General features: G+C 46.6%; 1 protein-coding gene across 1 annotated transcript; it reads right to left on the reverse strand.

Annotated features, from left to right (window-relative positions):
* Positions 1-154: 154 nt before the first annotated feature.
* On the reverse strand, positions 155-16,773 carry ZNF550 (zinc finger protein 550). The gene is made up of 5 exons (XM_033224658.1): positions 16,554-16,773; positions 13,033-13,159; positions 9,382-9,477; positions 2,576-4,094; positions 155-720 (listed from the first exon to the last, which is right to left on the reverse strand). Exons 1-4 carry the CDS (start codon positions 16,578-16,580, stop codon positions 3,091-3,093), a joined length of 1,254 nt encoding a protein of 417 aa, XP_033080549.1. The 5' UTR covers positions 16,581-16,773; the 3' UTR covers positions 155-720; positions 2,576-3,090.
* Between the last annotated feature and the right edge of the window lie 1,765 nt (positions 16,774-18,538).

Raw genomic sequence — 18,538 nt, forward strand, 5'->3', positions numbered from 1 at the left:
GGCAGGAGAATCCCTTGAACTCGGGAGGCAGAAGTTGCAGTGAGCTGAGATGGCGCCACTGCACTCCAGCCTGGACAACAAGAGTGAAACTCCGTCTCAAAAAAAAAAAAAGTTTTACCTCAATCATAAACTGAGTATTTGTGGAAAACATACAGAAGTTCACAACTTTTACTGACTTAAAAATGGGTGCTAAACAAGTTTAGGTCAATATATTGCACCTGTTCTCATGTGTTTTTCCTATACTAGACAGTAAGTTCCCTGCTCAAAGGCAGGACCCCTAGCCCAGCCATCCACTGCATCCTACTCTTCCAAATATGAACACAACAGTGAGTGGCCATGGAGCTAAATGACAGGTGTCTCATGAGATTCTTGTCTATCACAGCAGCAAGTTCATAGTAGATCCTTTTACCAAACACTTTAAGACTGTACAGAAAGAGTTGAAAGCTAAGAAAAACCCCAGGGTGTCCTTTATCCCATGGAAAACATCACTCCTGCTTTGGGACAAACTGGGGCCTAGGTCCTCAGGCCTGGAAAGAACCCTTTGATGACAGCCAATATGTTTCTAGAGGGATTTCTCCAACTCTCTTGAACCTAGGGCCTTAGGTACAAGTACAGCCACAGCTACAATACATGCAGGCTTCCAGAGAAAGGATGCAGGAGGGTGGTGGTCCTCAAGAGTCAACTCTCCTTCCCAGGGGAAAGGAAACTGTGCACTCTGTCCTGAAAAAACAAAAACAGAGAACTCAACTCACCAAGAATTGTATTTATGTGCAAAAGGACCACAGTAAAAGGTACATGCCCACTATGAAAACATGAAATATATATGCAGTGCTTTAAAAGGTTGTGAGGAAAGCTCAGAGTGAGAAAATATTTTTCTATTTTTCACACAATACACGTTTTAACCTAACATTGTCTCATGTAGCTTGAAAACTAAAATAAAATCTCACAAAAGGAATTTCACATTACCATATTCAGGCTAAGTGCAGTGGCTCACACCTGTAATCCCAGCATTCTGGGAGGCTGAGGTGGGTGGATCACCTGAGGTCAGGAGTTCGAGACCAGCCTGGGCAACATGGCAAAACCCTGTCTCTACTAAAAATACAAAACTTAGGTGGAGCACAGTGGTACATTCCTGTAATCCCAGCTTCTCGGGAAACTGAGGCAAGAGAATTGCTTGAACCCGGGAGGCAGAGGTTGCAATGAGCCAAGATTGCACCACTGCACTCCAGCCTAGGCAGCAGAGTGAGACTCCATCTCAAAACAAAACAAAACAAATTACCATATTCAATGCTAGCACCAAGGGAATAAGGTCCTGGTGGTTAACTATGAAACTCACGTAAACCTGCACACATATATCCTGATTCATCTGTTAAAATGCTAGGCACTTTATTTTGTAGTAAAACTTCACACAAATGTTTACAAGATCAGATAATAAGATTCCATGTTGTTTTCTTGGGTTTACTGGGTTTACCATGGATTCGTCTTAGTTGTGTGTTTTATTTTGCCTGTTTTAGCTGTAATGCAATTCCTAGAAAAATGCTAAGGGAGACCTGAAAATACCTCTCTACACAGGATTAAAGAACCTGAGAAATACCAGAAAGAATTAGGACTCACCTGAGAGGGCCAAGCAAGTACAAAGTGATCACTATGTTGCCAGAGAAAATAAAGACAACAAACAAATAGAATGGAATCAGGAAAATGTGAGAGTGCTGAGCATCTGAAACCATATTAGGCTAGGTGTGGTGGCTCACACCTATAATCCCAACACTTTAGGAGGCTGAGGCAGGATGATCACTTGAGTCTAGCGGTTTGAGACAAATTTGGGGAACACAGCAAGACCCCATCTATACAAAATAATTTAAGGCCGGGTGCAGTGACTCACACCTGTAATCCCAGCACTTTGGGAGGCCAAGGCAGGTGGATCACTTGAGGCCAGGAGTTCCAGACCAGCCCAGCCAACATGGTAAAACCCTGTCTCTACTAAAATTACAAAAATTAGCCAGGCGTAGTGGTGCATGCCTGTATTTCAAGCTACTCAGAAACTTGAGGCAAGAGGACCATTTGAGCCCAGGAGTTTGAGGTTACAGGGAGCTATGATCATGCCACTGCACTCTAGCCTGGGTGACAGAGCAAGTCCCTGTCTCTTAAAAAATCGTAAGTTTATTAATAAAAATCAAAGCCTTAAACAGTCTAAAGTGGTGCACATTTTAATGTGGCCATTCGTACATGGGTTCTTCTTACCCTAGATATAAAACAGAAGTGTCACATGAAGACATTCTCAGTATTCTAATTTCTTATAAATTCAAGAATCTCATGACACAAGCCTTCATATTTCTCACAAAGAATTAACTCTCCTCATGGATATCCTCCCAGAGATGTCTGGATCAAAGGCAGCTTCCAAGAAATGTTTGAAGAGCTGCCCTCACTGTCCAACTCTGACAAAGGATGGCAGTGAATGTATGTTTAAAAAAAAGGGGGGGGGGGATAAAACCCCGTTACCTCTCAAACATTCCCCTACCAAAAAATAAAACTGATCTTACAGGGAAGTCTGTAAGGATATAAAGCAAGAAGATACCTGTGACTGAAGGTTTTCATAAGTTCATAGAGAAAATCCCGAGGTGGGTCAAATTCCAGCATGGCTCTTTATAGGACAAGTAAGTGACAAACTGGTCACAGAAAGTTTTCTCACATCAATGACAGTTATGTAGTAACTTTTCATTATGATGCTCGGATAGTAAGATTTTTTTCTCTGGCCAAAGACTATCCTTAAGAGTTATATTTGGAATGTTTCTCCAGCCTGAGTCCTCTGATGTTGATGGAGTGCCTTCCACATTTCCCTCTGGCATGAATCCTTCTGCAGTGAGTGAGAACTGAGTGGTGACTGAAGGGATCCTTACATTCACTGTATTCATAGGGTTTCTCTCCAAAGTGACTGCTCATGTGTTAGTTAAGAAAGAGCTGAGGAAAAAAATGAAGTTTCCTGACATTCTTTGCACTTGAAGGGCTTCTTCCTCCCGTGTGGGTCCCATTATGAATGATAAGAACAGTGGGTGAAGGCTTTGCTATATTCATTGCAACAATAGGGTTCTCTCATGTATGGACTCTTTGGTGCTGCAGAAGGTGTGACCTGCGTTTGAAGGCCTTCCCACACTCGATACACTTGTAGGGCATCTCCCCAGTGTGGATGACAGAGTGCTGAATGAGGTATGTGCTCCGGTGAAAGGCCTTCCCACACTGGGTGCATTCATAGGGCTTCTCCCCAGTGTGAATCCGCTGGTGCTGTATGAGTTCTGAGCTGCATCTGAAGGCCTTTCCACACGCCATGCAATCATAGGGTTTCTCTCCAGTGTGGATGATGTAGTGTTGAATTAGGTGGGCCCTATTGCTAAAGGCTTTCTTACATTCTTTGCACTCAAAGGGTTTTTCTCCAGTGTGGGTCCTGTTATGGCGAATGAAAGTAGACCGGTGGGTGAAGGCCTTTCGACATTGACTGCACTCATAGGGTTTCTCTCCAGTGTGGATTGGATGGTGCTGCATGAGGTACGACCTGCGTTTGAAGGCCTTTCCACACTCAAGGCACTTGTATGGTTTCTCCCCAGTGTGGATGAGGTAGTGCCGAATGAGAGTTGAGCTCTGGCTAAAGGCTTTCCCACACGCGTTGCATTCATAGGGTTTCATTCCAGTGTGAACCCTCTGATGTCGAACAAGATACCACTTCCTGTTAAAACCTTTCCCACACTGCTTGCATTTGTAGGGGTTTGTCTCTGCATGAATCAAGGCGTCTTTCCCTGGTTGCTGTGAGTCACATTCATGGAGAACATCTGCTGATAACCACTCTTGTAATGCCCTGGAGTGCAGACCATCATCTGTCCCCAAACCTTCACCTTCAAGGCTCGCTTTCCCAGGATGGGTCTCCTTGTGGAGGTCTGTCTCTGGTGTCATTTCCAAAAGCCCTTCCTTATCCCTAGATCTCCCCAGCCTCGAGTCACTTGAGGTTGAAGATTTCAGAGTCAGGCTTCCCCGGAGAAAGGCCCGCTCAGATAAGACTGGCGGGTAAGTGGTTGGCTCTCTGGTATGAACTTGTGTTCTGTCACCTGAAGGGCATCAACAAACAAAGGAGGGGTCTTTTAGTGATTAAATATAGAAGAACACAAAATAACCACTTCAGTAGGAAAATAAAGATGAAAACAGTGCCTATGATAACTGCTGCATTTTTACATCTCTAACCCAGGCTACCAAATACTTCTTATGGTACTTGTATCCTTGAGACCATTAAAGGGAAAATCTGGAGATCAGGCTGGACCAGGGGACAACGGATCTGGTGTAAAGACATTCCTCTTTACAGTTCAGAATAAGGAAGAGATAATCGAGTTTTGATGACATTGTCTGAAGGGCATTTGCTTCCAGAATTGAACCCTTACATCCATCTGACAAGGGATCAATAACCAGAATATATAAGGAGCTTAAACAAATCTATAGGAAAAAATCTAAGAATCCGATTTAAAAATGGGCAAAAGATCTGAATAGACATTTCTCAAAAGAATACATACAAATGGCAAACAGGTATATGAAAAACTGCTCAACATAACTGACCATCAAAGAAATGCAAATCAAAACTACAATGAGATATCATCTCATCCCAGTTAAAATGGCTTTTATCCAAAAGACAGGCAATAATAAATGGTGGCAAGGATGCTGAAAAAAGGGAACCCTCATACACTGTTGGTGGGATTTTTTTTTTTTTTTTTTTTTTGAGACCGAGTCTCGCTCTGTCGCCCAGGCTGGAGTGCAGTGGCCGGATCTCAGCTCACTGCAAGCTCCGCCTCCTGGGTTCACGCCATTCTCCTGCCTCAGCCTCCCAAGCAGCTGGGACTACAGGCGCCCGCCACATCGCCCGGCTAGTTTTTTGTATTTTTTAGTAGAGACGGGGTTTCACCTTGTTAGCCAGGATGGCCTCTATCTCCTGACCTCGTGATCCGCCCATCTCGGCCTCCCAAAGTGCTGGGATTACAGGCTTGAGCCACCGCACCCGGCCGATTGGTGGGATTTTAAATTACTACAACTACCATGGAGAACAGTTTGGAGATTCCTCAAAAAACTAAAAATAGAGCCACCATATGATCCACCAATCCCAGCAGAGGTATATATCCAAAAGAAAAAAAAAAAATCAGTCCATCAAAGAGATATCTGCACTCCCATGTTTTACTACAGTACTATGCACAATAGCCAAGATTTGGAAACAATGTAAGGGTCCATCAACAATGAATGGACAAAGAAAATGTGGTGTGTATACACAATGAGGTACTGTTTGGCCATAAAAAAAGGAGATCCTATCATTTGCAACAACATAGACAGAACTAAAAATGAAAACAATTGAAATCATGGAGAGAGAGTAGAAAGATGGTTCCCAACAACTGGGAAGGGCAGTAGGGTGGAGTAGGGAGGAAGTGAGGATGGTTAATAAGTACCAAAATAAAGTTAGGAAAGAATGAGTAAGACCTGGTATTTGATAGCACAACAGGGTGGCTATAGTCAACAATAATTTATTGCATACTTTAAAATAACTAAGGGTATAACTGGATTGTTTGTAACACAGAGAAAGGATAAATGCTTGAGGTGACAGATACTTCCTTTTCTTTGATGTGATTATTATGCATTGTATGCCTATATGAAAATATCTTATGTGTCCCAAATATGTGTACACCTGTGTACCCACATAAATTAAAAATTAGCTGGGCATAGTGGTGCATGCCTGTAATCCCAGCTACTCCGGAGGCTGAGACAGGAGAATCGCTTGAACCTGGGAGGCAGAGGTTGCAGTGAGCTGAGATTGCACCATTGCACTCCAGCCTGGGCAACAAGAGCGAAACTCTGTCTCGAAAAAGAAAACGAACTGAAGCCTTTTGGTGCTATGAGAGTTTAAGGAAGTGGCACTTAACAAGACTGGAAAGAAAAAGAGATCATGGAAGGCTTTCTAGAGGAGGTGTCACAAAAGCTGAGTCCTACAAGAGAAGCCAGAATCATTGCGAGAGAGAAGAAGTGGGAAATGGGTTGAAGATGAGGAAGTAAAAATGGGTTGATTCACCCTTTGGGCACCAGATGCCTGGTGAAACCAATATAAAAGGGTGATTAGAGTTGGAGGAAGAGAATGAAGATCCAGCACAAAAGGGATAGAAGGACACACAGGAACAAATGGTACAAAAGGCCTAGCAATGATAAGATCTGACAAGTTTCTGCTGTGTCAGGAGGCACAGTGCATGGCGGACAAGAGGGTACTGGAGACAGAGTGACTCAGTTCAAATCCTGCGTCTGTCAAGTGGGTTGATACTGGAGGATGACTTTCTCCACCAGGTTTCAAATTCCTCAACTAAGAGTCATGAAGTTAAATGAGAAAATGCACAGTTTTTTTTTTTTTTTTTGAGACGGAGTCTCGCTCTGTTGCCCGGACTGGAGTGCAGTGGCCGGATCTCAGCTCACTGCAAGCTCCGCCTCCCGGGTTCACGCCATTCTCCTGCCTCAGCCTCCCGAGTAGCTGGGACTACAGGCGCCCGCCACCTCGCCCGGCTAGTTTTTTGTATTTTTTTTTTTTTTTTTTTTAGTAGAGATGGGGTTTCACTGTGTTAGCCAGGATGGTCTCAATCTCCTGACCTCGTGATCCGCCCGTCTCGGCCTCCCAAAGTGCTGGGATTACAGGCTTGAGCCACCGCGCCCGGCCGAAAATGCACAGTTCTTGATGCAGCACAAGTGTTCATTAAATTGTGGGACATTGGCCGGTCGCAATGGCTCACGCCTGTAATTCCAGCACTTTGGGAGGCCGAGGCGGGCGGATCACGAGGTCAGCACGAGGTCAGGAGATCGAGACCATCCTGGCTAACATGGTGAAACCCCATCTCTACTAAAAAACACAAAAAACTAGCCTGGCAAGGTGGCGGGCGCCTGTAGTTCCAGCTACTCGGGAGGCTGAGGCAGGAGAATGGCGTGAACCCAGAAGGCGGAGCTTGCAGTGAGCCAAGATAGGGCCACTGCACTCCAGCCTGGGCGACAGAGCGAGACTCCATCTCAAAAAAAAAAACAAAAACTAATCCCTAGGGAGAGAGTCTAAACAGTGGCTCCTACTGCAGGAGGAGCTACTGGCAAAGACAGGGTGACAGAAACTGCCAAGGTGCTGGAAATATTGTAAATTCTGACCTAGATGAAGAATTCAATTTGTAGAAATGTAAAAATTTAAGCTGAGCCCTTCAAATTTGTACTTATTATTGTATACATAAGATTTTTTTTGGAGAAATTTTAAACAAAAAAATATTAAAGTCAAGTGTAAACATCTCTTCCAAACATGAGACAACTCCAAGAAGCTTGGCTTTACAAGTGGGGCCAACACAAGTTACAGGGTATTGTAAGTGAAAAAGCATTTTGTCTGTTTCCCCCAAGTGTAAGCAAGTTGGGTACACTTTTTTTTTTGTTTGTTTAAACTTATATTCACTTTCTGGTTTTGTATTGAGCACACTTTCTATGTTGAATATAGAGAAGTTGAAGGCACAGACAAAGCAGAGATTTTTTTAAAAAGTAAGTTCCCTGAGAACACAACAGGTGTGATGCAGGCACTGGCAAAGACACCGTGACTAGAGGTAAGAGCTCCTCCATAGAGGACAAGAGAAGCCAGGTGTGAGACTGCGCAGATGAATCTTTAAGAACATTAAATACACATCCTATTTTTAACATGAAATTAATTATATACTGAAACCGCTGCTGAGGAAGTGGTAAAAATATGAACCACATCTGAGTGGCTGCAGGAGCTGGTGCAGGGACAAGAGCTATCCAGAGGAATGGGGCAGATGTGGGGACACCTGTTAGGAGCCTCTGGTATGGCTCAGGCAAAAGATGACTGGACTAGGGTGCTGGTGAAGGAGCCAAGAAAAGCAGTGGAGGTGATGGACTCAGGAGATAGGGATCATTTAAAATGAGCAGGACTAGGGATGAATGGATGCTGGGTTTGATGAAGTTAGGTGGAGTCCAGGAGCTATGTGGCATGATTCCAGCCTTCTAACCTGCTTGGATAGTAAGACATTCTCTGAACTGAGTGTCTGCTTAGGCATCAGGAGCTAAAGGTGCCTCTGAGACACTGAAGTGGAGATGTGGGATTGAGGGAATGGGAAGGGGGGTCATTTGGAACACAGGGTTGCAGATGGGGCTGGCCAAGAAGCCCAAGGGGAGAGCCCATGACTCAGTGGTGATACAAATCCACAAGGCAGACGGCTCCAGCTACACTCATCAGCACATATGTAGGGCGGGGAAGGCCAAATGTCACATTGGTGTTTTTCAAGACAAGAGGGGCAGGAAGACATGGGGCAAAGGGCTGCTTCTGAGTCTCTGATGGTCTAACTGGAGGATGGATGAGCGGATGGAAAAGGTGGAAAAGAGTGGGATTCAGGGCATAATGCCGACAGTAATATCAAGGGGAGGAAAATCCCCTTTCTCTTGAGTCCAGAAAGAAATGTGTGACTACATTTATGATGATTAAAACTGTTCATGCATAATACCAACTAGCTGACATCTGTTGATCCTTTGGACCAAGAACTGAACTAAGCAGTGTCATGTGTTATCTCTACATCCTCTAACAACTCAATGACACAGAAATTATATCACTGGTTTTTTTTTTGAGTAGAGGAGCCTGAGGTGATATAAAACAAATCCATGGCCAGGCGCGGTGGCTCAAGCCTGTAATCCCAGCACTTTGGGAGGCCGAGACGGGCGGATCATGAGGTCAGGAGATCGAGACCATCCTGGCTAACACGGTGAAACCCCGTCTCTACTAAAAATACAAAAAGCTAGCCGGGCGAGGTGGCGGGCACCTGTAGTCCCAGCTACTCCGGAGGCTGAGGCAGGAGAATGGTGTAAACCCGGGAGGCGGAGCTTGCAGTGAGCTGAGATCTGGCCACTGGACTCCAGCCTGGGAGACAGAGCCAGACTCCGTCTCAAAAAAAAAGAAAAAAAAACAAAAACAAATCCATTATTTTCCATGGACACACAGCCAAATCACATTTGTCAGTCCTGAGCATCCAGGTGGCCAAACGCCTAGTTCTTGTCAAGATTATGTAGTTGCAAAGTATGTACAACGGGGTATGACTTCTCCCCTTCTACCAGCCGGATTGAGCCAGAGCAACCATAAAGATTCCTGTTCACAGCAGAAGGTAACTGTGTCTCTGAATAATGGTGTAGCTCAGTGCTCACCTGATGATGGACATTATACCCCAAAGTGAGTCAGAAACAACCAGGCCCCCAGGAGGCCACAAGGAGCAGTTTCACACAAAAATTCAGAGGTGGTGGTGCCCTCACATTCTGAAGACTGCCAAGACTCCACCTGACCAGCTGGTGGCTGCTTACCTGCACAGGTAGGGTGTGAGAGGCCTCTCTTCACTGTCCACAGCTCCTGCCCATGCTCTAGCAGGTGGACCAACTCTGGTTTGGGAACCCGATGCCCTGTTGATAGCAAAAGAAATAGAATAGAGGTAATCTAATGAGAAAATGAAAGTCTCTCCATCCTGCCTCGGACTTCATGACAGGGGCCAGACATGAAGGAAGCTGCTACCAAAGTAAGCAAAATGCTGATGTGAGACCTGAAAATCAAGGGCATTGCTCTGAGTGAACTGTGTTCCCCATAAAAGTTGTATGTTGAAGCCCTAACACCCAACGTGACTAAATATGGAGATGGGATCTTTAGAAGGTAATTAAGATTAAATGAGGCTATAACAGCGGAGCCTTAATCTGACAGGATTATGGCCTTATAAAAACAGGAGGAGAGGGAGAGATCTCTCCTGTGTCCCTCCATCATGTAAGAACACAGCAAGGCAGCCATCTGCAAGCCAGGAAGAGAGGTCTCATTAGGAATCAAACTTGCCGACACCTTGATCTTGGACTTCCCAGCCTCCAGAAGCATAAGAAAATAAACTCTGGTTGCTTAAACCACTCAATCCATGACATTTTATTATAGCAGCCAAGGAGATAAGGACAGGCACAAATCCCATTGTTGGGCTACAACTGCCATGGAGGGTAGTGCTATCTGTCTACACAACACCCACTGCCCACGACCTCCGTCTAGAGAAGCCAACATTGTTCAGGCACACAACACTTGGACAGCCATGGGAAACTGCAAAGGTGAGCCGCTTCCTCCAGAAGGCATTTTCTTTCTTTCTTTTTTTGAAACAGAGTCTCATTCTATTGCCTAGGCTGGAGTGCGGTGCTTGGCTCACTGCAACCTCCACCTTCCAGGTTCAAGGGATTCTCGTGCCTCAGCCCCCCGAGTAGCAGGGATTACAGGCATGAAAAACCATACCTGGCTAATTTTTGTATTTTTAATAGAGACTGGGTTTCACAATGTTGGTCAGGCTGGTCTCGAGTGCCTGGCCTCAAGTGTTCCTCCTGCCTCAGCCTCCCAAAGTGCCACTGCACCTGGCCCAAGAAGGCATTTTCTAACGAGTCTAAATCATTGCTTCTCAAACACCTCATGCTTTCAGAACCACTTGGGGATGCCTGATTCCAACCTCAAAGCAAATGAAACAAAATTTCTTCATGTGAGACCTGGGCATCAGTACTTCCAAAATGTGCCCCCCCAAAATTCTGGGACCCAGATGGAGCTGAAAACCACTGGCTGAGGCTGGACATGGTGGCTCATGCTGTAATCCCAGCACTTTAGGAGGCCGAGGCAGGAGGATCACTTGAGACCAGGAGTTTGAAACCAGCCTGGCCAACATGGTGAAACCCCATCTCTACCAAAAATATAAAACATTAGCCAGGTATGGTGGTGTGTACCTATGGTCCTAGCTACTCAAGGGGATGAGGTTAGGAGGATTGCTTGAACCTAGGAGGCAGAGGTTACAGTGAGCTGAGATTATACCACTGCACTCCAGCCTGAATGACAGAGCAAGACTCCATCTCAAAAAAAAAAAAAAGGAAAAGAAAAACCACTGGTTGAAATAAATTGGTAAATGCAAGAGTCTTCATTAGGCAGGTGACCAATGCTGGATTAGGCAGGTGACCAACGCTGGATTCTCATTGTGAAAAGAAAGCATTTATTCCAGGGTGAGAGGAGGGACTGACCATGGGGCCAGCTGCCCCCGTCAAGGCTGCAGCACCCAGCATCCCCGTGAGGAGCCAGCCTGAGGACAATACGGAAGCCTGAACCAAGAAGAAGGAACAAAGAACTCTGACATCCTTGATGGCATCACGGGACTGTGGCACTGAACAAGCCTGGAGCCAACCACACCTCAGGCTTCTCATCAGGCGAGTTGGTGAATTTCCTTCCAGGTGAAGCCAGTTTGATCTGGTTTTCTGTTATATGCAGCCAAATGCTTTCCACTAGATGTGGTGAGTAAAAGACAGGAGGATTCTGTATGGAAGACCAACGACTGAGGTACAAGGACCCACAGAAATACCAACTGGCAGATTCTGAACCATAGCCCAGGATTCCTTCAGACATGTCACAGTAAGGTCCACCAATGTGTGCTACATGCCTGGCTTTGAGTTCTGGGACAGGGCTGTGGGAAAGGTGAATCAGATGATCCTTTGGCTCTCCCAAGAGCTGAGCTCCCTGTCACTTTTCATACACTGATTCCTCTACCTGCAACACCGTTCCCCTCCTCTACCTCCTTCCATCCAGCTAAGTCCTACTCAGCTTTCAGGTCTCACTGTCACTGTCACTTCCTGAGATGCCCTCTTTGGAACACCCACAATAGGTTATGATGTTCTGCTTATTTATTCCTAAATTCCCCTCATTTTTCTTTCTAGAACTTATTTCAGCTGTCATCTATGGATTGATGTCTACCTTCCCAAATGAACTCGGAGTGTGCCATCATTTCTAATAACTTCTTTATCCTGACCCATTTTTGTTAAATACTGTATTCTAAAAGGGAACCTTGTTTTGCTCTGGTAAATAAGAAAGTCAATTTCACTTCCTACAAATAGAAGTCTGCAATCACAACAAAATCAAAACAATGCCACTAAGTCCCAGCAAGCCCACATACCTTTCTCAGGGCTGAGTTGGAGGCTGTCCCCTCTGTTAAAAAAAGAAATGAGCTGCACTGGGGCAGTGAAAGGAAAATGAAAGACTCGGCGCTGATCTGAGACTTTATTATTTTATTTTATTTTTTTTGAGATGGAGTCTTGCTCAGTCACCCAGGCTGGGGTGCAATGGTATGATGTCGGCTCACTGCAACCTCTGCCTCCCGGGTTCAAGCGATTCTCCTGCCTCAAACTCCCGAGTAGCTGGGATTATAGGCGCGTACCACCGCGCCTGGCTAATTTTTGTATTTTTAGTAGAGACAGGGTTTTACCATCTTGGCCAGGTTGGTATTGAACTCCTGACCTCGTGATCCACCCGCCTCAGCCTCCCAAAGTGCTGGGATTATAGGCGTGAGCCACCGCACCCAGCCAATCTGAGACTTTTATGACAACAATTAGCATGCTGGACAAAGAAAGTAAAAGGAATGGCTTTAGCAGGGTATCAACCCATGCCATTTGAGGACATTCCTGTGTACCCTCTAAAAACACCCTCTGGATCAACACAGCATGGGTATCCAGCATCAGAAAACAACTAATGGCCATGCAGGCACCCAGATGCCTTTTTACAGATTGTATTGCTTAGGGAGATATCCGAGGGGCACTGAGGACAAATGTCTTCTGGGGGGCTGCCTGACTCACCCCCTTCTCTAAGAACAGCCCATCCCCCATGGCCCCTGCTTAACAGGGCTGTGGCCACAGCTGACCCCACCAGGATGGCCAATCAGTTTCCTTCTTATGCAATCTGGATTAAGGACCTCAGAATAGGCTGAGCACTGGAGTGAGGGTTTGTGTTAAAAGGACATTTTCTACCCCAACAATCTCTGACGCAGACAAAGGGAGACCAGTCAGGAAGAGGTGGGACCAGAAAATTGCAGGGTCTGTGAAGAGAAAGGTGGGCAGTTCCAGTGACCTTTTTGCCTGGCCAAGAATCAAGAAGAAGATTAGGATCCTCCTCAGAGATGAGAGGTGAGCCATTACCTAGTGAAACCAGGAGCCCACAGGTCTCCAGCATCACCTCTCGGTACAGGGTCCTCTGGGTCAGGTCCAGCTGTCTCCACTCCTCCTGGGTAAAGGTCACAGCCACATCCTTGAAGGTCACCAACATCTGGAAAGTTCAATAGAAGTAATGCTATTGGCCTTGTGTTGTCGGATAGGATCAGAACCTGTCACTCAGTCTCTAGTCAATGTGCAGAGAGATCCAGGTCTGAATCAACTAGGTCTTCTTAGGACTGACTTCCATGCAGGACTCAAAGGGGAGGCAGATACTGCCTTTTGACATAACGCAATTGTGCCTGAGAGAAATGACTTCTATGGGAAGCTGTTGAAGATGACACAAACAATGGCAATCCCATGAGGACTATGGGAAGCAGACAGTAAATGCTCTGGCATATTAAAAGAATGGAGGAAGGCCGGGCGCGGTGGCTCAAGCCTGTAATCCCAGCACTTTGGGAGGCCGAGACGGGCGGATCACAAGGTCAGGAGATCGAGACCATCCTGGCTAACATGGTGAAACCCCGTCTCTACTAAAAAATACAAAAAACTAGCCGGGCGACATGGCGGGCGCCTGTAGTCCCAGCTGCTTGGGAGGCTGAGGCAGGAGAATGGCGTGAACCCAGGAGGCGGAGCTTGCAGTGAGCTGAGACCCGGCCACTGCACTCCAGCCTGGGCGGCAGAGCGAGACTCCGTCTCAAAAAAAAAAAAAAAAAAAAAAAAAAAAAAAAAAAAAAAAAAAAAAGAATGGAGGAAAATACTGATACTAATCCAACCATGATAAGAGCAACAGCAGCAGCTAAGTGTGGGGGAAAGAAAGATAGATCAGACTGTTGCTGTGTCTATGCAGAAAAAGGAAGACATACGAAATTCCATTTTGATCTGTACTAAGAAAAATTCTTCTGCCTTGAGATGCTGTTAATCTGTAACCCTAGCCCCAACCCTGTGCTTGCAGAAACATGTGCTGTATTGATTCAAGGTTTAATGGATTTAGGGCTGTGCAGGATGTGCTTTGTTAAAAATGTGTTTGCAGGCAGTATGCTTGGTAAAAGCCATTCTCCAGTCTCGAGAATCCAGGGACACAATACACTGCAGAAGGCCGCAGGGACCTCTGCCCAAGAAAGCCTGGGTATTGTCCAAGGTCTCCCCCCACTGAGACAGCCTGAGATATGGCCTCACAAGAAGGGAAAGACCTGACTGTCCCTGAACCCAACACCCATAAAGGGTCTGTGCTGAGGAGGAGGAATGAAAGAGGAAGGCCTCTTTGCAGATGAGATAAGAGGAAGGCATCTGTCTCCTGCTTGTCCCTGGGAATGGAATGTCTCTCGGTGTAAAACCTGATCGTACATTCTATTTACTGAGATAGAAGACCGCCTTATGGCTGAAGGTGAGACATGCTGGCGGCAATACTGCTCTTTACTACACTGAGATGTTTGTGTAAAGTCAAACGTAAATCTGGCCTATGTGCACATCCAGACACAGCACCTTTCCTTAAACTTACTTATAACACAGAGTCCTTTACTCACATGTTTTCCTGCTGACCCTCTCCCTACCATTACCCTATAGTCCTGCCACATCCCCCTCACCGAGATGGTAGAGATAGTGATCAATAAATACTGAGGGAACTCAGAAACTGGTGCTGGTGTGGGTCCTCCATATGCTGAGCACCGGTCCCCTGGGCCCACTTTTCCTCCTCTATACTTTGTGTCTTATTTTTTTTCTCAGTCTCTCATCTCCACCTTGCGAGAAATACCCACAGGTGTGGAGGGGCAGACCCCCTTCACTAAGTCCTCTGGTCCTCACTGTGTCCCTGTCAAGCTAAACCTTCCTTAGCTGTGGCAAAGCAAATAAATCTGACACTTGCCAGCTATGTGACCATGATGATGTCACATGATCTCCCTAAGGATCGATTTCCAAATCAACACAATAATTATTCCCATCTCAGCAGGCAGCTCTAAGCATTTGAGCACCACTAAAACACCTCACCAAGCTGCCAGAGGGCAGGCAGGTGGGAGTGAGGGGTGCTTTTAGCTAGAGCCAGCACTGCCAGGATGGGTGTGGAGGAGCAGCCCTGCAGAGACCTGAGAACAATGTCCTACCCAAAGGGAAGTGCAAGGGCAAAGGCTGAAAAATGGGAAGGAACTTGGCAAGCTCAGGACTCCCTGGAGGAATGCGGTGAGAAAGGGGAGAATGGAAGAGGAGAAGGAAGATATGGTCAAAAGGGCAGACCAAGCAGAGCCTTGCAGACCATGCTGGCAGGAGGGGGTGGATTTATTGGAAATGTGATGGGAGTCCCTGAAAGAGAGGCCTATTCAATTAACAACCATTTATTAAGTACAATATATGTACTTAAGCCTGGCTGTTCTGAGTCTTGGGAGAGGGAAGCAACAGGCACTCACATTCCAGGGTTGGAAAAAGATCGTAAACAGGCAACTAAATAAATGAGTAAGGCAATGTCAGATGGCCTTCAAGATTCAGATGACAAGAAAACAGAGCAAGGAGACCAGAGAGATTTGATCAGCTTTAAACAGTGCAATAGACGAGGCCTCTTTAAGCAGCGGACACCAGAGGGAGTCAGAATAAAGCGAGGGAGGGAGATGTGGATGAGAAATCAACAAGTACGACAGGAGCTGACAGTAATCTGGGCTATCATGAAAGTAATCAGGGTGACTGCTAGAAAGTAACCCTGGGCCTCATGTGTTATCTCCAAAGGGACACCACATCCTACATACCATCACCTCTGAACATTTTAATGGACTCGTTTTTCACCTGTAACTAAATGTCTTAAACAGGAAAATACACTGTTAGTTGCAACCCAGCGTCACTTGCCCCAAACTGAAAGACAAATTCCTCAGCCTGCCCTACCACCTTTCCTGCCCTGACATAGCAGCAACTGCAAAAACGTTCCTCCCACCTCTTTCAGCCGCTGCCCTTCGTTCTGTAGAGACAGGAGGCCAAGGAGGCCAGAGGGTCAGACTCCTGCTGGGGTTGAGTCTCTAAACCTAGCACAGGCCCAGGGAGCATCTCCGGAAACAACATCCTGAGCGACGTCCCCGGACCGTGCTGTGCACTGCAACGGACGCACACACATCACCCAGGGAGCCGTTCAAGCTTCCTCAACCCAGGGGGGAAAAGAGTAAATATTTCTACTTTCCGCGTGCAAAAATGAAGGACGAGGACAGTAACGGGACTTGTTCAAGGTCGCAGGCCCGGAAAAGGACACGGCTGGAAGTCACAAGGAGGATCGCGGTCGCTCCTCTTACCTGTGAGGTGTTCCGGGTCCCTAAAAACCCTATTTCACACCCCAACGCCGCACCCCAGAAATGGGGACGCTCCCCACGCCACCCCAGGGCTGCATTCCGGACTCGGGGCCGCTCGACCCCGTTCTAGGCCTCTGAGAAGCAACGGCAGGGACGGCACTGCGGAGGATCCCGAAACGCCGTCCTCCCGCCCGTCGGGCCCGGGACGCTGACGCCGGCTGGCCGCGGGAGCCGGGCTCATCTGCTCACCTGCGCTGCGTCCTTCGCCTCTGCCATCCGACCGTTGGCAGGACGAGGCCGCGTGGGGCAGCTCCCACGGACTCAACACCCTACCCCGGGTGCTACAACGGTGCGGAAGTGAGCCCCAGTCTCCGCACCATCCTTCCCAGCACAGTTCCGAGAGTGAGGACCAACGCGCCACCCAAAAACGTCCACGCCAGCGAGGCCAGCAGGCCCGCCCCTGTGTCGCGGCCGCCTGCCGCGCCTTTTCCAGTGCCGACGTTGGTCCGGCGCACGCGCCCCCACTACCTTCTGGGTAATGTAGTTTTGTCCGGTGACGAGCCAGGCTTGGCTCTTTTTCCATTTTTATGATGCACACCATGATTGTGTATATCTCAGATGATCTTAGTGGAGCAAGTGTACACACTGGATTGTACATTTTTAAAACTTCCTATTGTTCGGATGCCTCAGTGTCCCTACGAGCAGACTGTGAGCACTCGCCCAGACACCCAGGTGAACGAGTTTGATGAAGGGGGCCCTGCCTCGAGGTTCTCTGCTTGCCTCCTCTCAGTGACCCAGTGACATTCCCATGTACCAGTAAAATCTTAGGCCTGGTTACTGCGTCCTCCTCCACCCTGACCCCAGGCACTGTCCCTGGGACTGGCGTCGATTTGGATCCCCCGTTCCTGCGTGGAGCACTCCCGGGACGTGCTCCTGGGGTTCCCTCTGTGGGACGTCTGTGTCCTCTGGGAGGACTGGTGTTGCCCAGGGCTCGGGAAGGTCTCCAGGGGCCGTGAGACCCCACCCACTTCCGGAGCCCAGCTTCTTAACACCATTGCGAGAAAGAATTCAGGGATGAGTCAAAATGAAGCTAATGGCAAAAAGTTTTTATTTAGAAGGAAAAGTACACATTTCTGAAAAGAGTGTACTTTTCCCAAGAGAAGAGGGAAGTGCAGACGAATGAGGGAGAGCGGGTCATGCACAATGGAGTTTCGGTTTCTAATTTTATGGGCTCTTCTAATTAGGGGGTGGAATAATCATGAGGTTTTTCTAGGAAAAGGTGGAAATTTCTTAGAATTGGGGTGCCAACCATTTTTATGCTAAATGTGGGCGTGCTTGGCTTGGCCTGGCACTGGTGGATGTGTGATTTAATGTGGCGATGAGTGTATAATTAGGTCTGGGGTAGGAAATGGGTCAAATCTAGCGTCATGGGGCAGCCTAGCCCCCGTCCTGTTTGTTAAGGTCTCATCAGCCCAGTCCCCTTGTTGGGGTAGCTAGTTTTAATAGCTTGATGTTTTCCCCCTTCTCCTGTGACCACACAGCATTCCTATTTTGTGGGTGTTTCTTTAATTAGAGAGTGGAATAATTATTAGGTATTCTGGAAAAGGAGGGAAATTCAGGGATGCACCTGGTTACTGCCCCCTTTCCTTCTTATTTGATTTTGCCCAGAAGAGTCATGGACGTGTCATCCCGACTGGGATTTTGGCCATTCTCTCTCTTATTTTGGGTTTTCTGTTATCCTGTGGTTTATTTGCCTAGTTCTTGTTTTTATTTGTTGTTTGAATTTTTCCATGATCCTGCAACCACCGAGTGCTATTCTTATATCACTGTGAGTATAAACATCCTTTAACCTTATAGGCTTCTTGAAGTATAATTCCAAGAGCATGTTGCAGTGGTCCTTAAAGAACCAATAAGGCAGAGAGAAACAAACATGTTCCAAATTTTGTTCACAGAAGTAAACCTTACTCAATTGTTAAAGGCTGTAGCTAGCTCGAAAGAAGTTTCCTTGACTCTGAAAAACAAAACAAGGATCAGCAATGTTCCAAGAGAAAGTCAAAACAATTATTTCAGTTTTTATATTAGTTCAGCCTATTCTGTTAACTGTTGTTCTGCTTGATATTTATAAACATTTTAGCTTTTCATGAGTCCTGTATGTTTTTCAGTTATCAGAAACCTGCATTTAAGAATACCTGTTAAAGTCCTACATCTGATTATGAACCATATTTTGAAGAGGA

This window comes from Trachypithecus francoisi, unplaced genomic scaffold, assembly GCF_009764315.1.
Source record: "Trachypithecus francoisi isolate TF-2019V2 unplaced genomic scaffold, Tfra_2.0 Lachesis_group12, whole genome shotgun sequence".
NCBI lineage: Eukaryota > Metazoa > Chordata > Mammalia > Primates > Cercopithecidae > Trachypithecus > Trachypithecus francoisi.